Source organism: Pocillopora verrucosa, chromosome 12 (assembly GCF_036669915.1).
Source record: "Pocillopora verrucosa isolate sample1 chromosome 12, ASM3666991v2, whole genome shotgun sequence".
In the NCBI taxonomy this organism is placed as follows: domain Eukaryota; kingdom Metazoa; phylum Cnidaria; class Anthozoa; order Scleractinia; family Pocilloporidae; genus Pocillopora; species Pocillopora verrucosa.
Genome location: NC_089323.1, coordinates 16,760,195 through 16,786,032, shown reverse-complemented (window position 1 = coordinate 16,786,032; position 25,838 = coordinate 16,760,195). Strand labels below are relative to the sequence as shown.

Here is a 25,838-nt window from a genome sequence, read left to right as displayed (position 1 = left end):
AATTTTACATCTGCAGTAACCAAAATGGCGTTTTGTGGTTTATAGTATTATATTTGTAGGGTTAGTTATACATGTTTAGCCCACAGATTCTGTGCTGAAATGTTTTTAGGCATTTAGAAGTTAAAAAACTTTGCCTTTATACAAACGTTATGCCTCTTTTAAGATCTCATACACTTGAAGGAAAATGGAAAGGAACGGAAGGTGACATTTTGAAAGCTGTGTATTTGGTTTGTGATGAGATCAAAAGTATGGCCAATTAAGAATACTTATTTAAGTTCTGAGTTTAATGGCTGCTTTGCTTAAAATAATGGAAAACAAGTGCTAGGGATTTCTAGGGAATAACAACGTGTCGGAGGCAAGCCTTAGATGAAATAGGGCTCTTAGAGCGGTCAAATCCCTAGAAAACGGCCAGGAACCCTCACTCTAGGCCGATGTTTTTCTTAGCGGACCGTAAGACTACATGGAAGTCATGTAAGCCTAGGACAAAGCATGGCCCTGAACTTTTCATGGTACCCAGGAACCCTCGTTTGCAGACAAAAATTTGATGGCCGCCTATACAAGCTTTAAGAGAACTGCTAGAACGGTGACAGTAAACTCTTAAGACAAGAGCATGATTGTACTTGAAAACTGTTCGGGAATGTTTGGAGATGACAGCTACAACACTACAGAGGCTCAAGACAGCTGTTACAAAAGGTCTGGCAAACAAAAGAAGATGAATCCCACAAAATTTGCCATGAATAGTCGAAGAAAAAAATTAATTGATAGGGCCGAGGAAGGCGTGAAGAGAATCGCTGCAAAGCCGCCGAAGAAAACTTGAAATCAAGCATTGCAAAGCAACCTGGGACTGCCCACGAATGTTTGCAACTGGGCTGCTTGAGATCTAAAAGATACATTTCATTATTGTGACAAAGTTACGATAACGATATTTCTATCATCGAAAGGGAAGTTCTACTCGTCCAATGTAAAAACTGATTAATAAAACTGACCTATCCATTTATTAATGGTATGTATTCAGATATCTCAGGAGCTTTTCCCTCCTAAATCATCATCCTGCTGTTGTTCTAGCGTTTTGGTCTTGGTGAAAGTTTTACTAACAGTTTTTAGCAAGCTTTTAATGCCATATTCAAGCGCACCACATGGTTGTATATGAATGGCTAATTTTTTGTGGTTCTATTTTGCAAACTTTGTAAGTACAGCCTTATTTCGTAGACATCGATACCAAAGGTGTTGTTCCTTCCAGGTGATACTATTTGTGTTTTGTTGTCTTGTTTTGTTTTATTTCCTTCATATGTTTTTCTTATTCAGATATTCGGAGACGTTAAGCACTCTGTGAGCACACTTGAACCTAATTTGATCTAACCTTTGATTTGTTTAACAATGAAAGGCTAAGATGCTGATTTGGTTGGTTGTCTGTTTTGAAGTTGGCCATCAACTGAGGAGCTTTTTATGTTATTGTTTAGCTGAGAAGAGAGGCTGCAAAGCCAGCATGCTACTTTTTGTCCTGAGCTTTATTAAGGAATAACTAATCCATTTTTATCAAATCTCAGATAAACCTCACCTCAATGATCTTCCTGAAAGAACCATTACAGCAGTTGGCGAACTGGCGGTGTTGACTTGTGATGTTAGTGGTGACCTTGAGGCTTCTGTTACCTGGACCAAAGATGGACTTACCAGTATACCTCGCGCTCAGTTCAAGAACAGCGGCAAGATACTTATTATACAAGATGTTGTCCCTGGTGACAGTGGCGTTTATGAATGTAAAGCAATGAACTTGTTTGGAGAGAGCCGTACATCTACGGTACTAATTGTTGCTGGTACGTAGAAACTGATTTACAATTACATTAAAAATTACATAACAATTGCTTAATCATTTCTTCTGTGAGGTAAATATGTAGAAGAGTAGGTGTATTATTTTTAACAATACGTCAGAAAATTTGCCAACCTCTACCAAAGTTAATGACCAAGTATGGTTATGCTGAGCACCATGATGATCACCATAGCAACTCGTATAAAACGTACTCCAGCCTCTTATTTACAGGTCATTCAACAGTTATTGGACTTGAAGGTTAAAATAACATTTTGAAAATTACCGGTAACAACAAGGCAAACGACTACTCAAAGTGCAAACCAAACGTACATCATGGTAGTGTCCCCATATGTTTGTTATACCCTTCCCCGTTTTGCATGAGCATGATCTTGTCAAAATTTCTTTTAGTCTCAATACAATTTTAAATTTTTCCACACAGTGCCACCCAGAATTATGGAAGAGCTTTCCCCTTCTGAAGTAATTTGTGAAAAGCAAACTCCGTGTTTTCTCTCATGTCAAGCATCAAGTTATATCCCGTTTAACTACTCTTGGACGAAGGATGGCCAGGTTCCAACTAGTGATAACATCAAGTTGATGAATAACAGTATCATCGTCACGCCACGGGATAGACAAGATTATGGAGAGTATATGTATCACGCTACAAACAGCCTTGGATCAACAGAGTATACAATCACTCTGCTTTCTCCTAAAGGTAATCAAGATGATGAGGGTAAATATTCTTCCTAAATATTCGAACATTCTTAAATGTTTTCCTTTCAAAAATTTTGGAAAGCCCAGAACTATGAAGTCCAGTTAAGAGTTTTGGGGCTTCTAATTACAGTTATTTTGTATAATCATTTATGTATCAAAAGCAATATTTTGTGGTGGTCTCATGCGCCGACGAAAGTTATCATAGTGTGCAATGCAGTTAGATCATTCCATATATCAAAATTGGCCTGTTAGGCTGTAACTAAAGAAAAAAAGAGCTATATATACCATTGTTGAGGGGGCTCAAGGCTAAAATATTTCTGTGTTTCTCCTGTTGTTGTCCTAATGGCTCAAAGTCTCTGAAGGACGAATTTTGAATGAAGAAAGGATAAGAAAATTATGGGATAGAATGAAGAACGACCTAAAGACGAGAACGTTTGTTAAAGTATTTAGGTTTCAGGGTTGAAAGAAACTTCGTATTCCTCAGCGTGAAATTACTTAAAAAAAAAAAACAACAACAACAACTAAACTATGTTTTCAGTGTTGGATGGTTGGTTCTAAAGTCGTTGGTTTTCCTTCGCAAGGTATACCACGAAGCATCTTCCTTGCTAGTGTAATCGCGCTGTGTTGTGCTGCGGTTGTGTTGCTCATCATAATTTGTGGGCTGATATGGCAGCGGAGACGAGCTGTTCCCAGTGAAAGGATACAGGGTAAAGAAAAGGTTGACTTTCACGGCGTCAAATCTTCACCTGATCGACAGTCGAATGATGAACAAGCTTCAGACCCAAATACGTATATGGAACTCAAAGCCAGGCTCCCGAACCATAAACAGTCTCATGTTCCAACTGAGTATCAGTCACTACAGGAAGTACCCATGAACCCCGAATATTACAATATGGTGCTTCAGAAAGAAATTGGCGGGAAACAAAATGAAGAAGTGTATGAGGAAATATGATCATCCCCAAATAATTTCCTCAAGAACAGACATGACTACAATTGGTTTCTGGTCAAGGCAGTTTATCAGCCAATTTACAGCAGTGAGGCTGTAAGAGCTTCCTCGGCTAGCAACGACTTTTATTTGGTCGATTCGAAATGAATTATATTAATCTTTCTCGTATTTTACGCATATCTGTATAATTATAGGGAATCCATGCTATCAAGTGAGATTTGATCTGCAATTGCATATCCCAGTGGCAGCATGAAAATTTCAATTCGAGTTAAAGTGAGTTCTGAACCAGAATTAAAGTTAAAGTACTGAATTTGCAAACTCGTTTAAGAGCCAGTAGATATAAAAAGAGAGCAAAATGTAAAAAATGTAATGGAAGTTGTTCCTTATATTTTAACTTTTAAGGAAAATTACATTTTTTGAACCGTTTATTATGTTCTTATACATAGTAGATTCTTCTAAATCGTAAAACAAATCTGGTTTGTACTCTTCCTTTGAAGAAATTGAAAAAGGTTAGCTAACAGAATATTATTGTTAGATATTTGTTGATAGCTGAATAGAAAATTTACACTCTAGTCTCTTGAAGATATTTCTTAGTCAGCCTATTTACAAATTGAAGAAAATGGGAGATGAATGTTGTTCGTGTCTCACGATAGAGTCACTTAGAGTCGACGTTTGGAATAATAATGAGGATCGAAATGCACTGATAGCAGCGTGCTACAAATAACGAAACGTAAACAATCGACCTCATCGCCTGATGAAGACGAGCAGTATTGCAGTCGAAACGTCGCGATCTACATCTTAAGTGACTCTATCGTGAGACAAACGAACAAAGTTCATCTCCTATCTCCTATATTTTATTAACCCTTTAACTCCCAGATCAAATTTGTAATTCTCCCTACTGTCAACTATACAATTCTTATAATGTTCATTCAGAGAATTTAGTATTGGATCAACTAATTATCTCTAAATTGATATTTTTCTTTATTCTCATCACTCATCTGGTTGATATTGTACTGATATTGTAAGGAGAAATTCTGCCTTGGTCACTCATGGGAGTTAAAGGGTTAAATTGAAAAATGTTTGGAAAGATTTTTCCGATGCAATGAAATATAAATATTATTAGATTCAACTGTATCTAAGCAACAGAATGGTTGTAGATAATGGAATAAAAAGTTTTCACGAAAAGATATCTTTTTATAACATGCTCTGTAATTCCAACGTGTTGATTAGAAAAAACTCAGTACTTTTAGGTTTAGGAAGCTTTCGTTGCAAAGTATCCGTGTAGTGTACTTTTGAATTGTTTAACCCTTTCCACCCTAACATCAGTGTGCCTATTCTCCATACTGCTCTATATACATTTCCTAAAGTGCTGACGAGGAGAATTTGTTTGACAATCACGAGCTTCTTCAGCTGGTGGTCATTTTCTTTATTCTCATTACCTTAATATGTGATTCAGGGGTGATATTGTAAGGAGAAATTAAATGCTAGTGACCCTTAAAGGTTAAAGGGCTAATTTCTAAGCAGATACTCATTTAGGTTTTCCTTCTTGGGTTGCGGTGTTGTTATTCTTTTCGTATTGGTAAACTCCCGTTGCTTAACTTGATGTTCATATTTTCTTTCGATTTTTATTTATCAGGATTACAGACAACGTAATGCGTACATTCTGACTCAAGCTTTATAAGATGACAGTATTATCTCGGTCCGTAAAATGCAAAAGAAAAAAAAGGAACTCGGCCAATATCCAATATTCAGCTTCGTTAATAACGCATATATTGACACATTGTAGCAAAAGAGTTATCTTTTTTATTGAACCAAAAATGTTCGTGTAGTTAAAACGAGCGCGCGATAACTAGTCGTTGTATTCTTCAAGTCACGGCAAACTCCCATGGGCAAATAGTAGGCATTAAATTGACCAATCAGAGCGCGCTTTACGTTGGTCATGTTACAAAACGTACTTGGAAATCTAAAAAACCCAGTGATTAAATTATCACTGCTACGTCCATAGCATCATCAAGGGGTGAAATCCAAACTGATGAAAAAACCGACACGCGAGCTTTCGTAACAACTATAAATACTGTAAAGAACTAAATGTATCATAATTTAGAAATTAACATAAACTGATTTAAAAATAAGATTTACATGCATTGACGATATTCCTACAAACTATACAAAGACGAGCTTGGTTTTATGGCGAATGTGTAATTTTTTTTGATTTCTCATAAATGGGTCTTATATCTCCGCACTTGTTAGTTTACACGTATTCGTTTGGTTTTTCCACGTATCATCTCGACACAATTATTTTCGCACTTTACGAAGGTTTGAATAAAGGCTTAAAAAAAATTCAACTTCTTGAAAACAAAGCGGATAGTCCCAAAGGTAATCTATTGTTTGCGCTATTGTTTTCTTCAACAAATGACTGTATGCATAATGAAGTATGGGGCTGTGCGGAAATTTTGCCCAAAGACATCTTGCGTGACCGCATACCTTAACACACAATTGAAACATGGCGCAGTTCAATCTCGAGCTTTGTTCCTGTGTAGTTGTTCTCGCTGTATTTCTTCCTCTGGCTTCAGGTGAGCACCATATCATATCAAATCTACTCGGAAGATTTATTTTTATTTGAATACTACATTTAGCAGAAATAGTGGGATATGTTTTTCAGTTTTGAGAGCTGGAGCTTAAGACTTCCGCGTACCATCGTAACTTAATCGCTAATGCTGTCAGCATTAAAACCAAAAAGATTAGAGTATTGTTTATTAATCTTGGGACAGATACCAAGCTCTCTTTAAAAACAATCCTTTCCAAAGCATGTTTGGGAATGTGACCAAACAATTGAATAAATTTGGGTTTATTCGCTACATTTACTAAATGCTAAAGTACGTTCAAGCGACTTGTTCAAACAGTCCTTGGGGGTAAAACGACGCAACGAACCTTTCTGTCGAAAAATTCATTCTCATCCATGAAAAACTTGGGTTTTGAAGCTAATAGAACAACCTGGTAGATAATCATGCCGAGGGTAAGTTTTAAAGTAATACTAATACAAGTCATTTAACTGAGATTTTGTCGTCGAACATATTTATTGCGACCGTCGTTAACTAAACTTCTACGCATGCCTTAGGCATTGACTGATTCCATGTCTGCCTCAGAAACGTGTCTTTTCCAATCTTGCGGACAAAAATCAATACATTATGCTTACATTGGAGCTTAAGGAGAGCAAAGAGATAATTGAAATTGTCTGCCTTTTCCAGTATTTCGTTCAGTTTCGCAATGAAACAATCATTATTCATTTCCGTTTCTCAAGCGAGGAAGGTGCGCGATTCACACGCGCGCATGCCCATGCAGGCGAAGGAGGCCGTTTCCTTTTGCCCCCGCGAGTCACACTCATGGCTACTTCTCGACCAGTTTCCCTTGTAGTTAACGATATGCGACCGTGGCGATAAAATATCGAGCGTCGGACAGAAAGCGAATAGCTACCACTGCATTGACTGACTGGCTTCGCAAAATACCTACTTACAATTACCGTACTTTTTCGAATAAGCGCCCACTCTTTGATAAGCGTCCTCTCCCGAATAAGTGACCCCCTATCTCACTTTCTTCAATTACTAGTAGGGAAATCTTGTTTCTATTGCCACTTTATCTATAACATTTTGGGCTTCAACCACCGCCGCATCAGGACAGGAGAGTAGATTCTTTTCCGTTCCAGTTATGTTTACCTCCATGTGCTTGCAGAGTTCCTTTACAATTTTTAAATAAGCACACGGGCCTTTCGTTAAAGAAATACGGTTCTTTGAAATACTTCAATAGAGTTTGGGTCGAACTACTAAAAACTCAAACTTACATACTTCAGCTGGAATAAAAATGTTTTCACTGTAGATGAAATCAACTAGATCGTACATGAAAATTCTAAAAATCCCATTGATTTAACTATCACTGCCACATCCATAGCATCTAAGGGTGAAATTCAATCTGAACGACAAACCAACACAAACTTATGTGATAACTATAAAAATACAGCAAAGAACAAAATGCATTATTTAGAAATAAGCATAAACTGATTGAAAGCTCCAGATTTACATGTCTTAGCGTAATGCTACAAAGTATGCAAATACGAGCTTGAGTGGCGAGGAAATAGACATGTTTTGTCGCATGAGCTTTCTGTTACAAAAGGCCGGACTAGCAAAACAATCGTGACCACATACAGTGACACACTCAATCAAAACATGGCGAGTTTAATCCTGAGCTTCATTTCCGTGTAATATTTCTCATTGTATTTCATCCCCTGGCTTTAGTTGAGCACTGCATCATATCAAATCTACTTGAAAGGTTTATTTTAATTTTGAATTCTACATTTAGCGGATATTGTGGGATATATCTTTTCTGACCAGCTCAGTTAGGAAGGAAAGAGTTATTCACAAAAGGCAATTTAAATTTTACATTATTCAGCAAATAAAGAGAGAGTCTGAAACCATCATGTTTATTTTGTAAACTTTTTATCAATTTTTTATCAAGACTCTTGGAAATTGTGCTCCCTATATTATGTACTCATGGATGTTATAGTTATAAAGTTTAATGGAACGATTTCAGTTTAACCCGCAATATTCTAAGACAGAGATAGTTTCAAAGATAAGCTAATGTTTTGCCATTGTTTCTTTCATCAACGAACTGTGTGCATAATAAATCATGGATTATATCATAGATTATGTGAATTCCAGCATAAATCAGTCAACTCAGCTGTTGCATTTTGATCATGTACATTCCTGCCTTGCATCTCAGAAATTCTACATTTACCCAAAAAGTCAACTTCTCTTTCCTCCAAGGAAGAGTTAAAAATCCTGTTTCCCTATGTCAAGTTATTTAGTGAATAAATCTCTTTAGGCAGTTGGTATGTCTGTAGTTGAGATATTGTCCAAAAAATGAAAATGTGGCAAAGGGGTAAAGCTGGAAAGGCAAATGAAAAATTGTGAGTAGAAACCCTCAGCCAAGGACATTAGTAGCTGACATACCAACAAGCCAGATGGAGGTTTATCATTAGTAGTCCCTCCATTAATTATTGTATTGTACATTGGGCAGCATTTTGAGATCAGTTTTTAACGTCACTCTCACCAGACTCTATAAAACGAGTTTGTTTTTCTTCCTTGTTTGCGGCTCAGTAAATATACATCATTAGCCACTGTCACTTTGGTGAATAGTTGTTAACCATCTGTGACATGGACCTTTTATTAGAGGTACCCAATAGAGAAAATCAAGGCTTCCACCTCCTTAACCATTCAACCTATTATACATGTTACAATAATTATTATGAATATGTTAAAGTGCAAATGTAAATTCTTTTTCTATAGGGGCTTGTGTTGATTTTGACCTTGGAATGGGAAGTGGAACAATTCCAGATAATAATATAAACGCTTCTTCGGTAGAAAGTGCCAGCACACCAGCAAAAAATGGTCGACTAAACTACTCATCAGGATCGTCATGGTGTGCAGGAACAAGTGACACCAACCCATATCTACAGATTGATCTACAGACACTTCATATCGTCTGTGCTGTTTCCACTCAAGGGAATTCTCAAGTAGATCAGTGGGTGAAGAATTACACACTACAACTTTCCATCGATGGAACAACTTGGACAGACTACAAGGAAGGTGGACAAATTAAGGTACCTGTATGAGACATACATATTGTGTATACTTCAAGACATCATTGTTCAGAGAACTATTTTCTTGCACTCACTTGGAACTGTGAGTAATTCTAAATATACAATAATGTTGAAGACTTAATCAGAGAATCGCACTTAAGTAATTGCACTTAAGTTGAAAATGCGTAGTATCCTCTGTGGGCTAAGCAAATACAGTGTCTTCAGCTAAGCCTTCAGCAAATGATTTTTCAGAACTGTGAGATTGCTGCCGAGGAGCAGTAAGAATTTTTTTTTACACTGCTGTGTAAGACTTTTTTTCATATATGGCAAACCAAATGCCATTATTTTAAATGAAAAAGAGTATTGCTAGCCCTCAATCATCTACTTGTTGAAAATGGGAAGAATAGATTTTCACTCAAAATTTCTGAGGGCACTTTACTACTTGCGGTGACCATGTCTTAAAGAGCGCAAAGATGTTTCCTGCTCCATTTTCATTTTCACCCTTATCAAACAATTTTCAAGGTTTGACTCTTGGCCCTTTAGAGTACTAGCATCTTGTTTCTGGTTACAGTATCACCCCTGAATTAAACACTAAGGTCACACAAATAACGGAACTGATCACAAGTTCTTTGTCATGTCGTACCTTTGGAAATGTAAAGAGAATTGTTTGGGGAATGTGTCTACTGATGTTAAGGTGTGAAGGGTTAAGAAGGAAATGATGATAGAAACTCATTTGTTATAAGCTGTGTGAATATCATTATCCCTGCTTTTTTCTCAGTTTGCAAGAAATACAAACTGAGAAAATGGGGGATTATGAGGTGTGACTATTTGTTTTGTTTCTTTTAAGATTCTGATAGGAAATGATGACAAAAACTCAGAAGTAAAGCATGTTTTGTATGGAGTGTTGACTAGATATCTACGAATCCGACCACAAACTCACCAGGGTGGGGTGTGTATGAGAATAGAAGTGTTTGGGGTGAAACAAAAGCCAAGTGAGTTTGAAATTTAATGTTTCATGATTGCTATGATCTGCCACTTTAATGGACGTTCTTAGATACTCTCTTAATCTTTAAAGAAGAGTTTTAAACCTGATACATTCGTAGACATGTTCTTTTAATGCTAAAAAATAAGCTTTTTGGATACAGTTAGTGGCTAAAATGATACAAACCACATTGTATATAAATTATAGTCTAATGATACAGTTTATATAGTCATCAAAAACATCAAACCTCTCATGATAACTTTTAAGTTGCATGCTTAACGATATATTGTCTCTAATTCGCCAAAGAAAGGGAATAGCTGATAGAAAATGCTAAAATTGAATTCATTTTTGGTGCCCAAATTCTGTTTTAAACTTTTTGAGGTCTCTATTCGATTGATAAGTACAATAGATGAGTTGTAATTTTTGTAATGTGAAACTCAAATTATTGGGATTAATACCAACTAAGTTGAGGCAATATTTGGTATTGAAATGCTGTAGGATTCAGTTTATTAATCATTTCAATTAATAAGAAACCGTATAATCGTTTGTATCACGATGTAGTCACTTGAGATGTAGATTGTAACATTCCGACTGCTTACTGCTAGTCTTCATTAGGCGATGGAGTCGACTGCTCATGCTTTACCATTTGTATCATGGTGTTCTAGTGTGATTAGGGGATCTTGATCTCCATTGTTCTGATAAGCACAGGTTTCCCAAATTCCTCCCCAAGTAGAAGGCCTGTGAGGCAGTTCAAGTCCACATCGGTTTTACCCTATGTAAAAGGTGTATCAGAGCCTCTTGGCCGTTACCCACAACAACAAGGCACCCGCGCAGTCTTCATGTCCAACACAACACTTAGATTGCATTTACTGTGTATTTCCTGACAGATCGCAGCATTCATTTGGTTATTTTGCAAACAGTCAAGGCTTCATTTTCTCGTATTTTTCCATCACTCTTTTTCTGTATTTCTGTTTTAATATCTTACAGATTGTTTAGAAGTGTCTACAATGTATTATATTGAAAAACATACATGAAATATGCATAGATAGAAAGGAAATCTTTTAATTGTTACCTTGTAGCATGTGATTCACAGCCAATTGGTTTGGCCAGTGGCGGTAGAATTCCAGATGACAGCTTCTCAGCCACTTCAATATTTGCTCCCAGATATGCAGCTAAATATGGTCGTCTTAATGGAACAGGGGCATGGGAACCTAAGACTAATACTGATCCTGATGACTACCTACAAATTGACCTTCTCTATGAGTATGTTATCTGTGCTGTAGCTACTCAAGGAAATCCACCATCCAATTCAGCAGCTCAAGAATGGACCACAGAGTACAAACTAAGATTTTCTTTGAATGGTACCACTTTTTTCCCTTATAACGAAAGTAAGGCTGACAAGGTTGGTATGACATGCTCTCGTATGCAAGTATTCATAACAGCCAAAATTAATGCTTGTGGTACAAAACTAGAGCTACTCACAGCAATAACAAATTTGCTTATACATGTCGTAGAATATTAACAATATTTACTAATGCTCGCATTACCCACAATATACTTCTGTTGCTTGCAAACCATATCGGCATTACTTTCAAGAAGTAATAGTGAATTTTTCTAATCAATTACATGTACATGTAAGGATTAAAATGGAGTACACACACCCAAAAGCATGTAGTCTATTAGTTAAATATATGTTTTCATAGGAGGATGATTGTACAAAGATGTAGCAAACACTGACCAATTCTAACTGTTCAATCTCACGTACTGAAAAAAATTACCACACAATTTAAAGATGAAGAATGAAATGGTTGTGATCTCTCTGACATTCATTATCTGACCTGTGGCATTCCTCAAGGCACAATCCCTGGTCATCTTCAAATGACTTGCTGAAGTAGCTCAAGCTCTTTAGTTTTTAACCTAAGATGTATACAGACAATGGGGACTTAACCTACAGATAACAGATTTCAGTTGTACACATTACAGATTCTCATGTTGTGTTCTTTTTCCAAGTTACAGATTTTCATTTTGCAAATTGCAGATTTTCATTTTATCTCATTTGCCAAATTACAGCGAACCATTAAATACATCAATATCACTTTTTGTATAACAGGCCTTTCCAGGAAATTCAGGAAAAACTGACACAGTGAAAAACAGTCTAAAGAAATTTGCAAGTGCAAAGTTTATCCGCTTTCTGCCAACAAAGTATAACAGGTGGAAGGCTCTTAGAGTGGAGGCTTATGGAATACTTTTGTCTAAAGGTATTTATTTGTTCTCATTTTTGTCCCTCAGATACAAAATGAAGTCACAATAAGTAATTATTAGGACAATTAAGGCAGAACTGGGCAATTTGCAATTACGAGGGCGATGTTATTGACGAATATCAAAAGTAAATGTTGGAGATGGCTGTGAAATGCCTATCAACAAAGTTGTGAAGCCTAACTCATAACGAACATCATGGAGAAAATATTGTAAATGCGTAAACAAAGTCACCACCTCAGATGATCCTTCGCACTACTCTTAATCAATATAGACTACCCATTAGGTTTACCGTGGCCGTTAATGACATGTTCTTTTTAAACTTCGCATCAATTATTATCTATGAATTCAAGCATACATCTCTTGTTGTTGATACAGTTCCGTCACAACCTCCCACTGCCTTCCAGTTGACTGCAAGCTCTTCTACCAGCATCACAGCTTCCTGGAAGTTACCACCAGTCTTTGCCAGACATGGAAACATTGCAGGGTTTAAAATGTTTTACAAAAAGAAAAGTTCTAGTGGCTCAGCAACAACCTTGCCAATCAGCGATGGAGCAATATTAAGTAGAACTGTCACAGTACTAGATAAGTACACAGAATATGAATTTCAGGTTTTGGCCTTCACTTCTGATGGTGATGGACCAAAAAGTTTAGCGAAAGTGATAAGAACAATGGAAGATGGTATGTAACAGTTCAGGGATAATGAAAAGAACTGTGAAAGATAGTTCTTGAATTTGCATCTTCATTGCAGGTTTATTGGATACCAATCTCATGATGAGAGGGCTAAACAATTGAATAGTTTGGAATCAGTTGGTTACTTTAATTCATCAAAACACGATAGCATTTATATTCATGTGGCAAGTTAAGATGTGATAGAATTTTTCAAAAAAATTTACAGCTAATAAAACTAATTAAAAACACTACTGCCCAATTGCAGCTCCTTCACAACCTCCATCTAACTTCAATGTCACTCCAACCTCCTCTACTGGTGCAAGAGCATCATGGCAACTACCACCAGCAAACTCCAGGAATGGAATAATTAAAGGATTCAAATTATTTTACAAAAGGAAAGACTCGTCAGACTCAGGCACCATTCTTCTTATCAACAGTGAATCAATTTTAAACAAAAATGTCAATGGGCTTTATAAGTATAGAGAGTATGAATTTCAAGTGTTGGCTTTTACTTCTGCTGGTGATGGTGTAAACAGCTCTGTTGTTGTTAAGAGAACAAAAGAAGATGGTTAGAGAAACTTTTTGGTTTATCTTCTTAAAACGTCTTGACTTTTTAATTAAAGGTCAGATACACTTGCACTTCTCATACAGTTTTCTGATTTGGTGTGAAAAGTGAGAATATATAATTATGTAATATGTGATTTTGATAACTATGATTTAACACACCGTCATATCAGTGAGTCATGAGTGGTAAGGTAATTATTTGAAGATAACTAACATAATGTAAGCATTCTGATTGGCCATCAAATCATGACTATTTACTCAAGAAATTATAAGCATGCAATTGAATATTAGCAATTATGTTGGCTGTTTTTATTGGTTGCCTTCCTTCTGGATTTAGACTTAGATGGTGTACCCTTAGCTCCGTTGCAAATTTAGAATAATTTCTGGATTTGAGTCTGCCTTTTTTCTTTCATTTGTTCCTGAGTGGCATTAATATTAAACAAACAAACAAAAACAGAAAAACAAATGAAAAGAAACAAATACAGCTACAACACTGATATTACAGCTTAACACCAGAAGGTTCCAGACATGGAATCATCAAAGGATATAAACTGTTCTATAAAAAGAAAGGCTCAGACTCAGTAACCTTCTTGACACTGAACAATATAAAAACATCAGAAACAGTTACCGAGCTTGATAAATACACTAAATATGAATTTCAAGTGTTGGCCTTCACTTCCGCTGGTGATGGACCGAACAGTTCCACTGTTTTCAAGACAACGATGGAAGATGGTGCGAATCAGAAGTGCTTTAACCAACATTTGAACATAAAAGTGATGTTACTTATTTAGGGTGATTTCTTTTATGTAAGGTTATCAATTGTATCCTTCATAATATATCTCACACTTAAACACGTGTGAAGATGATACCCAAACTATTTCTTGAATGATATATATTTTTTTGAATCCCAAGTAATCTTTTTTGAAACAGCATGCAGTTATTGTTGATTTGTTCACTCTTAATTAGTGTTAACAATTTTCCTTTATTCTGCCAGCGCCTGATGCACCTACCTCCTTGTCATATACTGATCTGTCACCAAGCAAGTCACATGGTCCAAGAATAACCCTGACCTGGAGAGAGCCTGCAGAAAGAAATGGAGTTATCAAAAGTTATACTTTGTTTTACAGTCACGATGGAGTTGCACCAAGAGAGATTTCTGGAATAGGCAAAGCTGCACTTAGTCACACTGTTGATGTATTAGGTGGAGTGACTTATCAGTTTAATGTCAGAGCTGTGACTATTAAACCTGGAAAAAATGCCACGAAAACAGTAACTACTAAGGAATATGGTAAACTTTACCTTCATATATTTGAAAGGACTTCTTTTTAATTTTACCATACTAAAATAAATTTTTTATACATTGTGTAAATTCCAAAAAACAGACAGTAGTTGGTCGCCCAAAATAACTTAAGCGCTAAACTACTTGGGTGATTCCTATTTATTAGTTGGGAAAGCACAAAAGTAGGGAAAAAAAAGGGCAATTACCTAAATTATTTTTGTACATATCTTCGTTGATATTAACACCTATAGTACAAATTATCTAAAGATGATTTACCTACGCTACTTTACATGTATCAAATAATAAAAAAAGTCAGGAAAAAACTTAAGTTTTGTTGAAAACGATTCCATTTGCTGTGAATCAATTAACAAAATGTCCTGTTCTTTGTAGCTGAAGACTTAAGCGATCCTAATTGTTCAACTAATTACTAATAATAAGAAAATATCTTAGATTGTAGACTTGCAGGTGCATTTTAGGTGACAAAGGTTCAACTGCCTCTTTACTTTATCGAAAACTCTTGGTATTTTTCTCCAAAAACTGATAGCGTGAGGTTTTTACTCTCTTCCTCAGCACCCGGAGCTGGCCCAGAACGTCCTTCATCCGCTCAAGTGAACAAGACGACTTTTAACATATCATGGGAACCTCTATTAAGAGAAAAGAGTTATGGAAAAGTTATTTTGTATGAAGTCAAGGCCATCTTCTCGAAGAAAGGAAATTTGCGCAAAAGATCTCTAATTTATAGCCCCTCTGTCAACACCTCAGTAACATTTGTTTTCCTGTCTGATTTAGAGCTTTGTTCTAGATATAATGTGTCTGTTCGAGCTTACACAGCAGAAGGGCCTGGACCTTATGGCCAACCTTTGGAACTGGAAACATCAAGTGAGTTTGATGAGATTATTATGAAAACTATATTGGTTTGTGACATGATTGGTGAAAAAAAAATACTAAAAAAAACATTTTGTTTTATTTTATGATTATTGACAATTTAAAAAAAAGCACAACTTGTAACATTCATTAAATGATAAGATTCTTTCCCCAAGTTATTCTGACTCGATAACTTTTTCAATATACAAGGCCTTTCTTTACCTTTTTTTGTTCTCTAACATAACACTATAGGACCTGAAGCACCAGGGGAATTTAAAATAACAGACTTTGGAACAAAGCAGATTACCCTAGCGTGGAAACAATATGATGAAAAGGAAAAAATTGTCTATACTGTAAGTTGGATTAAAATTACCCTATTTCTTCCCTTTGGGTGCAATTATTTCGCATGTAATTATAAGTAGTACTTATACTGTACATAGTTAGACATGTCTTGAAATAATAATAATAATTGAAATATTTATCTAGGATAACCCTTCAATACAAAAGTACTGTTATTAACGGGGTTCTGCTGATTAAGAATTTAAAACTAAGAAATATTAAATTATTAAAATATATATAAGATAGTGCCTATGGTACTATCTTTAGGTACTATGTAGATGGTACCTATAGTACTATAATTCCAGACTTATGTTTGTGTGAGATGTTTTATGTTTATTCATATTTTTAGTGCTGATACTAATAAATGTGTAATGACGATACCAAAGGGAATTTCTTAATACGTTTCATCAGCAAGATTTTGTTTCAGTGGAAATTTATTTTTCAAAAGAAAAAAACAACTCCTATCTTTGCTAGATTTTCAAGAAACTTTAACCCTTGTGAATGGCTTGATTCCAAGTCAGACCAATTGTATCTTAGTCACAACGTCATATATTTACAAAAGGGAGGTCCTTTTTATATATTTTGACTCAATTTAAATTTATATCACAAAAGTAACCAGGCAAGTCACCCAAAATGAGAACAGAGTCATCATTTCAGCTAGAAACTATTGACTTTACTCAAATCCAATCCCAAGACCATGCTTGAAATCGCATAATTTGTATCAAAACAAAAAGTCAAAATCACAAAACTAATTTATTTTATCGGAATATTAACTGTTCCTCGAAATTCAAAATTGCTTTATAAAAAAACTTTGTATAATTTAATTTGTCCAAGCTTACTTCCTATCAGAGATTTTAAAATTAGATTAACGTAGATTCTATATCTCGGCTTGAATTACAGAAACAATAAATTTGAAGTAATTTGATATCGGAGCCTTTTGTACTTAATCGTGTAGGTGGAGTACACTGGAACAAAGTCCTACAATAAAACGTTCAGAGATGAGCGGACTATAGAAGCAATAAATGCAACAACACAGAAAGTAGAAGGGTTGATTCCAGGCACCACATATAAATTTAGAGTTCATGGCACCTCTGTTTGTGGTGAGAGTGCTTCCGAAGTCGTCTCAAAGATGACAGATATGATGGGTAAGTTTCCAAATTCTTTGAGGCCAACCAATCATTGTAATAGGTTATCTATGAAACTATCTAAGAAAACATTCGCTCTGATGAAGGGCCAACGCTCGAAACGTCAGCTTTGAAACTCTTAACGGCGGCCAATTTCCGTTATCATCTCAGTTGACAATACAAAATTACCTTGATATACTCTCACACCGACGTAGCCCAAAGATTCTTTAGAAACTTACCCCCTTGGATCATTTACCCATGACACTCTTACCTTTCCATTTTAATCAAAACTGATGATATCAAAATTTTTCCAATTTTTTTTCCAAACTTACCCCTTTATCGGTTTATACGTTGGATAGCTTTATCTACCCTTTGAACAAATGGACCTTGTTTTCGATGTTCGCGTGCTTTCGAAATGAATTGGTGAAATTGATTTTTTTTTCTGCTGGTGAAAGAAAATAATATTAGAACTGGCGGTTGATAATCAATAGTGCTCAATGTCTTTAAAGAAATAGCTTTAACGAGAACATTTGTTACATGTACATTGATCTTCCGAAAAGTCTGAGGTCTGGGGGTGTGCTTTTTATAGTAAATATTTAAGTAGTATTGATAAGCTCTTTGCCAGGTGTTATAAGTTAGGTTACTGCTTAAAGCGGCATAGTATCTTGGATATTCGTCATGATAGAGATATGAAATTATGACGAAGGATCTCTTCCACGAACACTGCCTTGAGGGATCTTTTACCTCCCCAGAGGACACGGCAGTTGAGAAGTAGGTCGCATAATTATATTCTACCTAGGGTCCAGACAAGTCGTTTTAAATCTGTGTTTATAAATAGATGTCTTTTTAATTGCAATTAATCATTATTTCTTCATGTAAATTGTTGCACGTCTGTTTGCGCAATCAATTCTTAATAAAGACCTTTTTTATTATTAAGGGTTATAATAATAAAAAAGGTCTTTATTAAGAATTCATTGCGCAAACAGACGTGCAACAATTTACGTGAAGAAATAATGATTAATTGCAATTAAAAAGACATCTATTTATAAACACACAAGTACAAGAGTGTTGTTGTGGTTCAGAAGCTATTTTTTTTCCTTACCAGCTCCTGAAGCCCCACATCCACATAATATAACCGATGTTGAGGTTTCTCAGACAGCTGTGGATATTTATCTGTGGCCTGTTGAACAAAAATATGGTCCAGTAAGGTAATTATCAATAAGAATGTGATTTTCTAAAGAACCAGAGGTGGAATAGATCCTGCATTAAGATATAAGGTAAGATTACCTGCTGCTTCTCGATAAATGAGGTCACGCTCCCTCCACGAAGGCTGGATTCGTGCGTGCGACAGAAATTGAACTTAAGAGGCGTTAGATATTTAATAATTTTTGAAAAAGGTTCATTAAAAGTGTCCTTTAGGAAATCAAATTTAAGAGGCGTTAGATGTTTTATAGTTCTTGAAAAAGGTTCATTAAAAGGGTCCTTTAGGAAATATTAAATGAATTACGAAACTGTGGGCGGATTCTCGATGTTAATGGTCAGTGGCCCCTAAATGCTATCTTAATGGCCTCTTTTCGAGAAGTTACTCATTAGTCTGGCATTTTGTTTTACAACTTTCAGTGCTTATCAGGTTATTGTTCTGAAAACCGCTAATGGCGTTAGAGAGCTTCCAGACAATTATGATTCAAAACTGAAAGCTGCCAGTGATGCTAAGAAAGAGAACGTGAATTTTTACATTGCTGCTGAGATAGAAAATGACCCATTACTCAGCAAACCTCAGAAATTTACCGTTGGCGATGGTCATAAAACTAAGGAATTTGTGAATGAAGAACTTGAGAAAGGAGAAAACTACATTGTGTATGAGAGAGCTCTAACTAAAGCCGAGAAGGTATGTAAACTACTTATTTAAAACATTTTCCTCTTTTTTTACAACCAGATCATCTGACCATCAGCGTGGTGAAACGGTCTGCCTTTTCTTCTGGAAAAATATGTAACCCCTCTCTATAAAGATTTGACCCAGGAGGAGGCCTACTTTAAACTCACTAGAGCACAAACGTGCTCCCATTAGTTGTGCAACTGGGTTTATTGACCTTTTTCTGAGTCGATTTTTAAGAGTAGCTGGCTAGACAGTACCTCTCTCCTCCTAGTGTATGTAAACACATACACCAGGAGGTTATGTAATCGAACCACACAATAACTTGGCAGTTCCTTTGCTCTCGATTCAGCGGCCCCTTTGATTTTAAAGCACGTGCTCTTTTTGTTTTTGTTTTTGTATATTTCACAGGGGGAATTAAAGGGATACGCAAGCATAGTTGCCAAAATTTCCATCACCTCTTCTACCACGGGTTTGTCTATATTGTACTTAATAAGCATTGAAGTTACATATTGTACTACAAAGTAACAGAGAGCAAAATGATTTCTAGAGCAGTTCTTTACTTGCAAGAATGTTGGCTCCGAGAGCCTCATGCCTAGGCTGGTATTAATTACAACTGGCCTGGAGATTCTCCTCCTCAGATTATCTAGATCATCAAGCTATGCTCAATCCAAAACACCAACTTTGAGTGTTCACCCTTTACCCCAGATTTTGTCTCACTCATGATCAGTTTCGTAGCAACCTAAATTTGGTGACGGTAATAAGCTGCATCGCACATCGGAGCCAACAAAATGATTTTGATAACACAATCTCGGTGTGTCATGGACTCTTTCGTCTTGTTCAATAAAGTTTAGAGACTGGACTTGGCGCTGATTTTTTAAATTAAATTGCTCATAGTGCTGAGCTTTATTGAGCTACGTCACAATATTTTGTGTGCTTTTTTGCCGTTTTGTTCCTGAAAAACTGTAATGAATGCGAGGGAAACCATAAGTTAATTGATATCCAGGGTAGACAAACACAATAAAAGCACGAATGAGCCTAAAAAGAACAAGGATGGTTAAGAATGGAGAAGTTTGACAGCGATTACTAATGAAGAAGTTCTATTTTGTTGAATGTACTTTCCTTCACCTAGCTCCTTTGAGACTACCCAGTAAACTGTAATGAATGCGAGGGAAACCATAAGTTAATTGATATCCTAATATGATATTGGCACAGTTGTGATGTTGAATAACTTGGAAGAAGGAAAGCAGGTAAAAATCATGGCATGTTTTTGAAAAGCATAAAGCAACATTCTTCGTTCTGTGTTTGCAACGAAGCAAGCCTAAGATGAAATAGGGCTCTTAGAGCGGTCAAATCCCTAGAAAACGGCCATGAGCCCTTACTTTAGGCCGATGTCTTTCTTAGCGGACCGTAGGACTACATGGAAGTCATGTAAGCCTAGGACAAAGCATGGCCCTGACCTTTTCATGGTACCCAGTAACCCTTGTTTGCAGACAAAAATTTGATTGAACTCTTAAGACAAGAGCATGATTGTACTTGAAAACTGTTCGGGAATGTTTGGAGATGACAGCTACAACACTACAGAGGCTCAAGACAGCTGTTACAAAAGGTCTGGCAAACAAAAGAGGATGAATCCCACAAAATTTGCCACGAATAGTCGAAGAAAAAAAAATTAATTGATAGGGCCGAGGAAGGCGTGAAGAGAATCGCTGCAAAGCCACCGAAGAAAACTTGAAATCAAGCATTGCAAAGCAACCTGGGACTGCCCACGAATGTTTGCAACTGGGCTGCTTGAGATCTAAAAGATACATTTCATCATTGTGACAAAGTTACGATAACGATATTTCTATCATCGAAAGGAAAGTTTTACTCGTCCAATATAAATACTGATTAATAAAACTGACCCATCCATTTATGAATGGTATGTATTCAGATATCTCAGGAGCTTTTCCCTCCTAAATCATCATCCTGCTGTTGTTCTAGGGTTTTGGTCTTGGTGAAAGTTTTACTAACAGTTTTTAGCAAGCTTGTAATGCCATACTCAAGCGCACCACATGGTTGCATATGAATGGCTAATTTTTTGTGGTTCTTTTTTGCAAACTTTGTAAGTGCAGCCTTATTTCGTAGACATCGATACCAAAGGTGTTGTTCCTTCCAGGTGATACTATTTGTGTTTTGTTGTCTTGTTTTGTTTTATTTCCTTCATATGTTTTTCTTATTCAGATATTCGGAGACGTTAAGCACTCAGTGAGCACACTTGAACCTAATTTGATCTAACCTTTGATTTGTTTAACAATGAAAGGCTAAAATGCTGATTTGGTGGGTTGTCTGTTTTGAAGTTGGCCATCAACTGAGGAGCTTTTTATGTTATTGTTTAGCTGAGAAGAGAGGCTGCAAAGCCAGCACGCTACTTTTTGTCCTGAGCTTTGTTAAGGAATAACTAATCCATTTTTATCAAATCTCAGATAAACCTCACGTCAATGATCTTCCTGAAAGAACCATTACAGCAGTTGGCGAACTGGCGGTGTTGACTTGTGATGTTAGTGGTGACCTTGAGGCTTCTGTTACCTGGACCAAAGATGGACTTACCAGTATACCTCGCGCTCAGTTCAAGAACAGCGGCAAGATACTTATTATACAAGATGTTGTCCCTGGTGACAGTGGCGTTTATGAATGTAAAGCAATGAACTTGTTTGGAGAGAGCCGTACATCTACGGTACTAATTGTTGCTGGTACGTAGAAACTGATTTACAACTACATTAAAAATTACATAACAATTGCTTAATCATTTCTTCTGTGAGGTAAATATGTGGAAGAGTAGGTGTATTATTTTTAACAATACGTCAGAGAATTTGCCAACCTTTACCAAAGTTAATGACCAAGTATGGTTATGCTGAGCACCACGATGATCACCATTGCAACTCGTATAAAACGTACTCCAGCCTCTTATTTACAGGTCATTCAACAGTTATTGGACTTGAAAGGTTAAAATAGCATTTTGAAAATTACCGGTAACAACAAGGCAAACGACTACTCAAAGTGCAAACCAAACGTACATCACGATAGTGTCCCCATATGTTTGTTATACCCTTCCCCGTTTTACATGAGCATGATTTTGTCAAAATTTCTTTTAGTTTTAATACAATTTTTACTCTTTCCACACAGTGCCACCCAGAATTATGGAAGAGCTTTCCCCTTCTGAAGTAATTTGTGAAAAGCAAACTCCGTGTTTTCTCTCATGTCAAGCATCAAGTTATATCCCGTTTAACTACTCTTGGAAGAAAGATGGCCAGGTTCCAACTAGTGATAACATCAAGTTGATGAATAACAGTATCATCGTCACGCCACGGGATAGACAAGATTATGGGGAGTATATGTGTCACGCTACAAACAGCTTTGGATCAACAGAGTATACAATTACTCTGCTTTCTCCTAAAGATAGTCAAGATGATGAGGGTAAATATTCCTCCTAAATATTCGAACATTCTTAAATGTTTTCCTTCCAAAAGTTTGGAAAGCCCAGAACTATGAAGTTCAGTTAAGAGTTTTGGGGCTTCTAATTACAGTTATTTTGTATAATCATTTATGTATCAAAAGCAATATTTAGTGGTGGTCTCATGCGCCGACGTTGTTCTGTGTGAAGTTACATTTTCTTTCTTCAATTAGAAAGTTATAATAGTGTGCAATGCAGGTAGATCATTCCATATATCAAAATTGGCCTGTTAGGCTGTAAGTAAAGAAGAAAAGAGCTATATATACCATTGTTGAGGGGGCTCAAGGCTTAAATATTTCTGTGTTTCTCCTGTTGTTGTCCTAATGGCTCAAAGTCTCTGAAGGACGAATTTTGAATGAAGAAAGAATAAGAAAATTATGAGATAGAATGAAGAACGACCTAAAGACGAGAACGTTTGTTAAAGTATTTAGGTTTCGGGGTTAAAAGAAACTTCGTATTCCTCAGCGTGAAATTACTTAAAAAAAAAAACAACAACAACTAAACTATGTTTTCAGTGTTGGATGGTTGGTTCTAAAGTCGTTGGTTTTCCTTCGCAAGGTATACCACGAAGCATCTTCCTTGTTAGTGTAATCGCACTGTCTTGTGCTGTGGTTGTGTTGCTCATCATAATTTGTGGGCTGATATGGCAGCGGAGACGAGCTGTTCCCAGTGAAAGGATACAGGGTAAAGAAAAGGTTGACTTTCACGGCGTCAAATCTTCACCTGATCGACAGTCGAATGATGAACAAGCTTCAGACCCAAATACGTATATGGAACTCAAAGCCAGGCTCCCGAACCATAAACAGTCTCATGTTCCAACTGAGTATCAGTCACTACAGGAAGTACCCATGAACCCCGAATATTACAATATGGTGCTTCAGAAAGAAATTGGCGGGAAACAAAATGAAGAAGTGTATGAGGAAATATGATAATCCCCAAATAATTTCCTCAAGAACAGACATGACTACAATTGGTTTCTGGTCAAGGCAGTTTATCAGCCAATTTACAGCAGTGCGGCTGTAAGAGCTTCCTCGGCTAGCAACGACTTTTATTTGGTCGATTCGAAATGAATTATATTAATCTTTCTCGTATTTTACGCATATCTGTATAATTATAGGGAATCCATGCTATCAAGTGAGATTTAATCTGCAATTGCATATCCCAGTGGCAGCATGAAAATTTCAATTCGAGTTAAAGTGAGTTCTGAACCAGAATTAAAGTTAAAGTGTACTGAATTTGCAAACTCGTTTAAGAGCCAGTAGATATAGAAAGAGAGCAAAATGTAAAAATGTAATGGAAGTTGTTCCTTATATTTTAACTTTTAAGGAAAATTACATTTTTTGAACCATTTATTATGTTCTTATACATAGTAGATTCTTCTAAATCGTAAAACAAATCTGGTTTGTACTCTTCCTTTGAAGAAATTGAAAAAGTATAGCTAACAGAATATTATTGTTAGATATTTGTAGATAGCTGATACACTCTAGTCTCTTGAAGATATTTTTAAGTCAGCCTATTTACAAATTGAAGAAAATGGGAGATGAACGTTCTTCGTGTCTCACGTTAGAGTCACTTAGAGTCGACGATAGAGTCGACGTTTGGAATAATAATGAGGATCGAAATGCACTGATAGCAGCGTGCTACAAATAGCGAAACGTAAACAATCGACCTCATCGCCTGATGAAGACGAGCAGTATTGCAGTCGAAACGTCGCGATCTACATCTCAAGTGACTCTATCGTGAGACAAACGAACAAAGTTCATCTCCTATCTTACAGCACGATGAACAATAAGCACATATGTTATTAACCCTTTAACTCCCAGATCAAATTTGTAATTCTCCTTACTGTCAACTATACAATTCTTATAATGTTCATTCAGAGAATTTAGTATTGGATCAACTAATTATCCCTAAATTGATATTTTTCTTTATTCTCATCACTTATCTAATTGATATTGTATTGATATTGTAAGGAGAAATTCTGCCTTGGTCACTCATGGGAGTTAAAGGGTTAAATTGAAAAATGTTTGAAAAGATTTTTCCAATGCAATAAAATATAAATATTATTAGATTCAACTGTATCTAAGCAACAGAATGGTTGTAGATAATGGAATAAAAAGTTTTCACGAAAAGATATCTTTTTATAACATGCTCTGTAATTCCAACGTGTTGATTAGAAAAAACTCAGTACTTTTAGGTTTAGGAAGCTTTCGTCGCAAAGTATCCGTGTAGTGTACTTTTGAATTGTTTAATCCTTTCCACCCTGACATCAGTGTGCATATTCTCCATACTGCTCTATATACATTTCCTAAAGTGCTGACGAGGAGGATTTGTTTAACAATCACGGGCTTCTTCAGCTGGTGGTCATTTTCTGCTAATTCTGCTAATTTCTGAGCAGATACTCATTTAGATTTTCCTTCTTGGATTGCGGTGTTGTTATTCTTTTCGTATTGGTAAACTCGCGTTGCTTAACTTAATGTTCATATTTTCTTTCGATCTTTATTTATCAGGATTACAGACAACATAATGCGTACATTCTGACTCAAGCTTTATAAGATAACAGTATTATCTCGGTCCGTAAAATGCAAAAGAAAAAAAAGGAACTCGGCCAATATCCAATATTCAGCTTCGTTAATAACGCATATATTGACACATTTTAGCAAAAGAGTTATCTTTTTATTGAACCAAAAATATTCGTGTAGTTAAAACGAGCGCGCGATAACTAGTCGTTGTATTCTTCAAGTCACGGCAAACTCCCATGGGCAAATAGTAGGCATTAAATTGACCAATCAGAGCGCGCTTTACGTTGGTCATGTTACAAAACGTACTTGGAAATCCCAAAACCCCAGTGATTAAATTATCACTGCTACGTCCATAGCATCATCAAGGGGTGAAATCCAAACTGATGAAAAAACCGACACGCGAGCTTTCGTAACAACTATAAATACTGTAAAGAACTAAATGTATCATAATTTAGAAATTAACATAAACTGATTTAAAAATAAGATTTACATGCATTGACGATATTCCTACAAACTATACAAAGACGAGCTTGGTTTTATGGCGAATGTGTAATTTTTTTTGATTTCTCATAAATGGGTCTTATATCTCCGCACTTGTTAGTTTACACGTATTCGTTTGGTTTTTCCACGTATCATCTCGACACAATTATTTTCGCACTTTACGAAGGTTTGAATAAAGGCTTAAAAAAAATTCAACTTCTTGAAAACAAAGCGGATAGTCCCAAAGGTAATCTATTGTTTGCGCTATTGTTTTCTTCAACAAATGACTGTATG

At 36.1% G+C, this 25,838-nt stretch overlaps 2 protein-coding genes across 3 annotated transcripts; both read left to right on the top strand.

The window, feature by feature from the left end:
- Positions 1 to 1,173: 1,173 nt before the first annotated feature.
- On the top strand, positions 1,174 to 4,933 carry LOC136277435 (cell adhesion molecule 2-like). The gene is made up of 3 exons (XM_066159540.1): positions 1,174 to 1,814; positions 2,247 to 2,519; positions 3,100 to 4,933. The coding sequence occupies exons 1-3, from the start codon at positions 1,766 to 1,768 to the stop codon at positions 3,468 to 3,470; spliced, it is 693 nt and encodes a 230-aa protein (XP_066015637.1). The 5' UTR covers positions 1,174 to 1,765; the 3' UTR covers positions 3,471 to 4,933.
- Positions 4,934 to 5,937: 1,004 nt separating this feature from the next.
- On the top strand, positions 5,938 to 24,674 carry LOC136276813 (tyrosine-protein phosphatase Lar-like). Of its 2 annotated transcripts, none has more exons than XM_066159521.1 (17): positions 5,938 to 6,037; positions 8,804 to 9,117; positions 9,944 to 10,088; positions 11,158 to 11,480; positions 12,189 to 12,336; positions 12,713 to 13,015; positions 13,272 to 13,574; positions 14,565 to 14,858; positions 15,420 to 15,728; positions 15,966 to 16,066; positions 17,008 to 17,197; positions 18,282 to 18,384; positions 18,797 to 19,064; positions 19,461 to 19,521; positions 21,515 to 21,781; positions 22,215 to 22,505; positions 23,101 to 24,674. In XM_066159521.1, the coding sequence occupies exons 1-17, from the start codon at positions 5,968 to 5,970 to the stop codon at positions 23,469 to 23,471; spliced, it is 3,861 nt and encodes a 1,286-aa protein (XP_066015618.1). In that variant the 5' UTR covers positions 5,938 to 5,967; the 3' UTR covers positions 23,472 to 24,674. The 2 variants fall into 2 exon arrangements, with proteins under 2 accessions (XP_066015618.1, XP_066015620.1); XM_066159523.1 differs by having other exon boundaries at positions 23,058 to 23,191.
- Positions 24,675 to 25,838: the final 1,164 nt, after the last annotated feature.

Excerpts from the sequence above, each read along its gene's own strand:
- LOC136277435 (XM_066159540.1), top strand. The coding sequence starts at position 1,766 with ATGAACTTGTTTGGAGAGAGCCGTACATCTACGGTACTAATTGTTGCT. Across the intron at positions 1,815-2,246 it reads TACGGTACTAATTGTTGCTG|TGCCACCCAGAATTATGGAA; the intron begins GTACGTAGAAAC and ends TTTTCCACACAG. Across the intron at positions 2,520-3,099 it reads CACTCTGCTTTCTCCTAAAG|GTATACCACGAAGCATCTTC; the intron begins GTAATCAAGATG and ends TTCCTTCGCAAG.
- LOC136276813 (XM_066159521.1), top strand. The coding sequence starts at position 5,968 with ATGGCGCAGTTCAATCTCGAGCTTTGTTCCTGTGTAGTTGTTCTCGCT. Across the intron at positions 19,065-19,460 it reads CTCTAACTAAAGCCGAGAAG|GGGGAATTAAAGGGATACGC; the intron begins GTATGTAAACTA and ends TATATTTCACAG. Across the intron at positions 19,522-21,514 it reads CATCACCTCTTCTACCACGG|ATAAACCTCACGTCAATGAT; the intron begins GTTTGTCTATAT and ends ATCAAATCTCAG.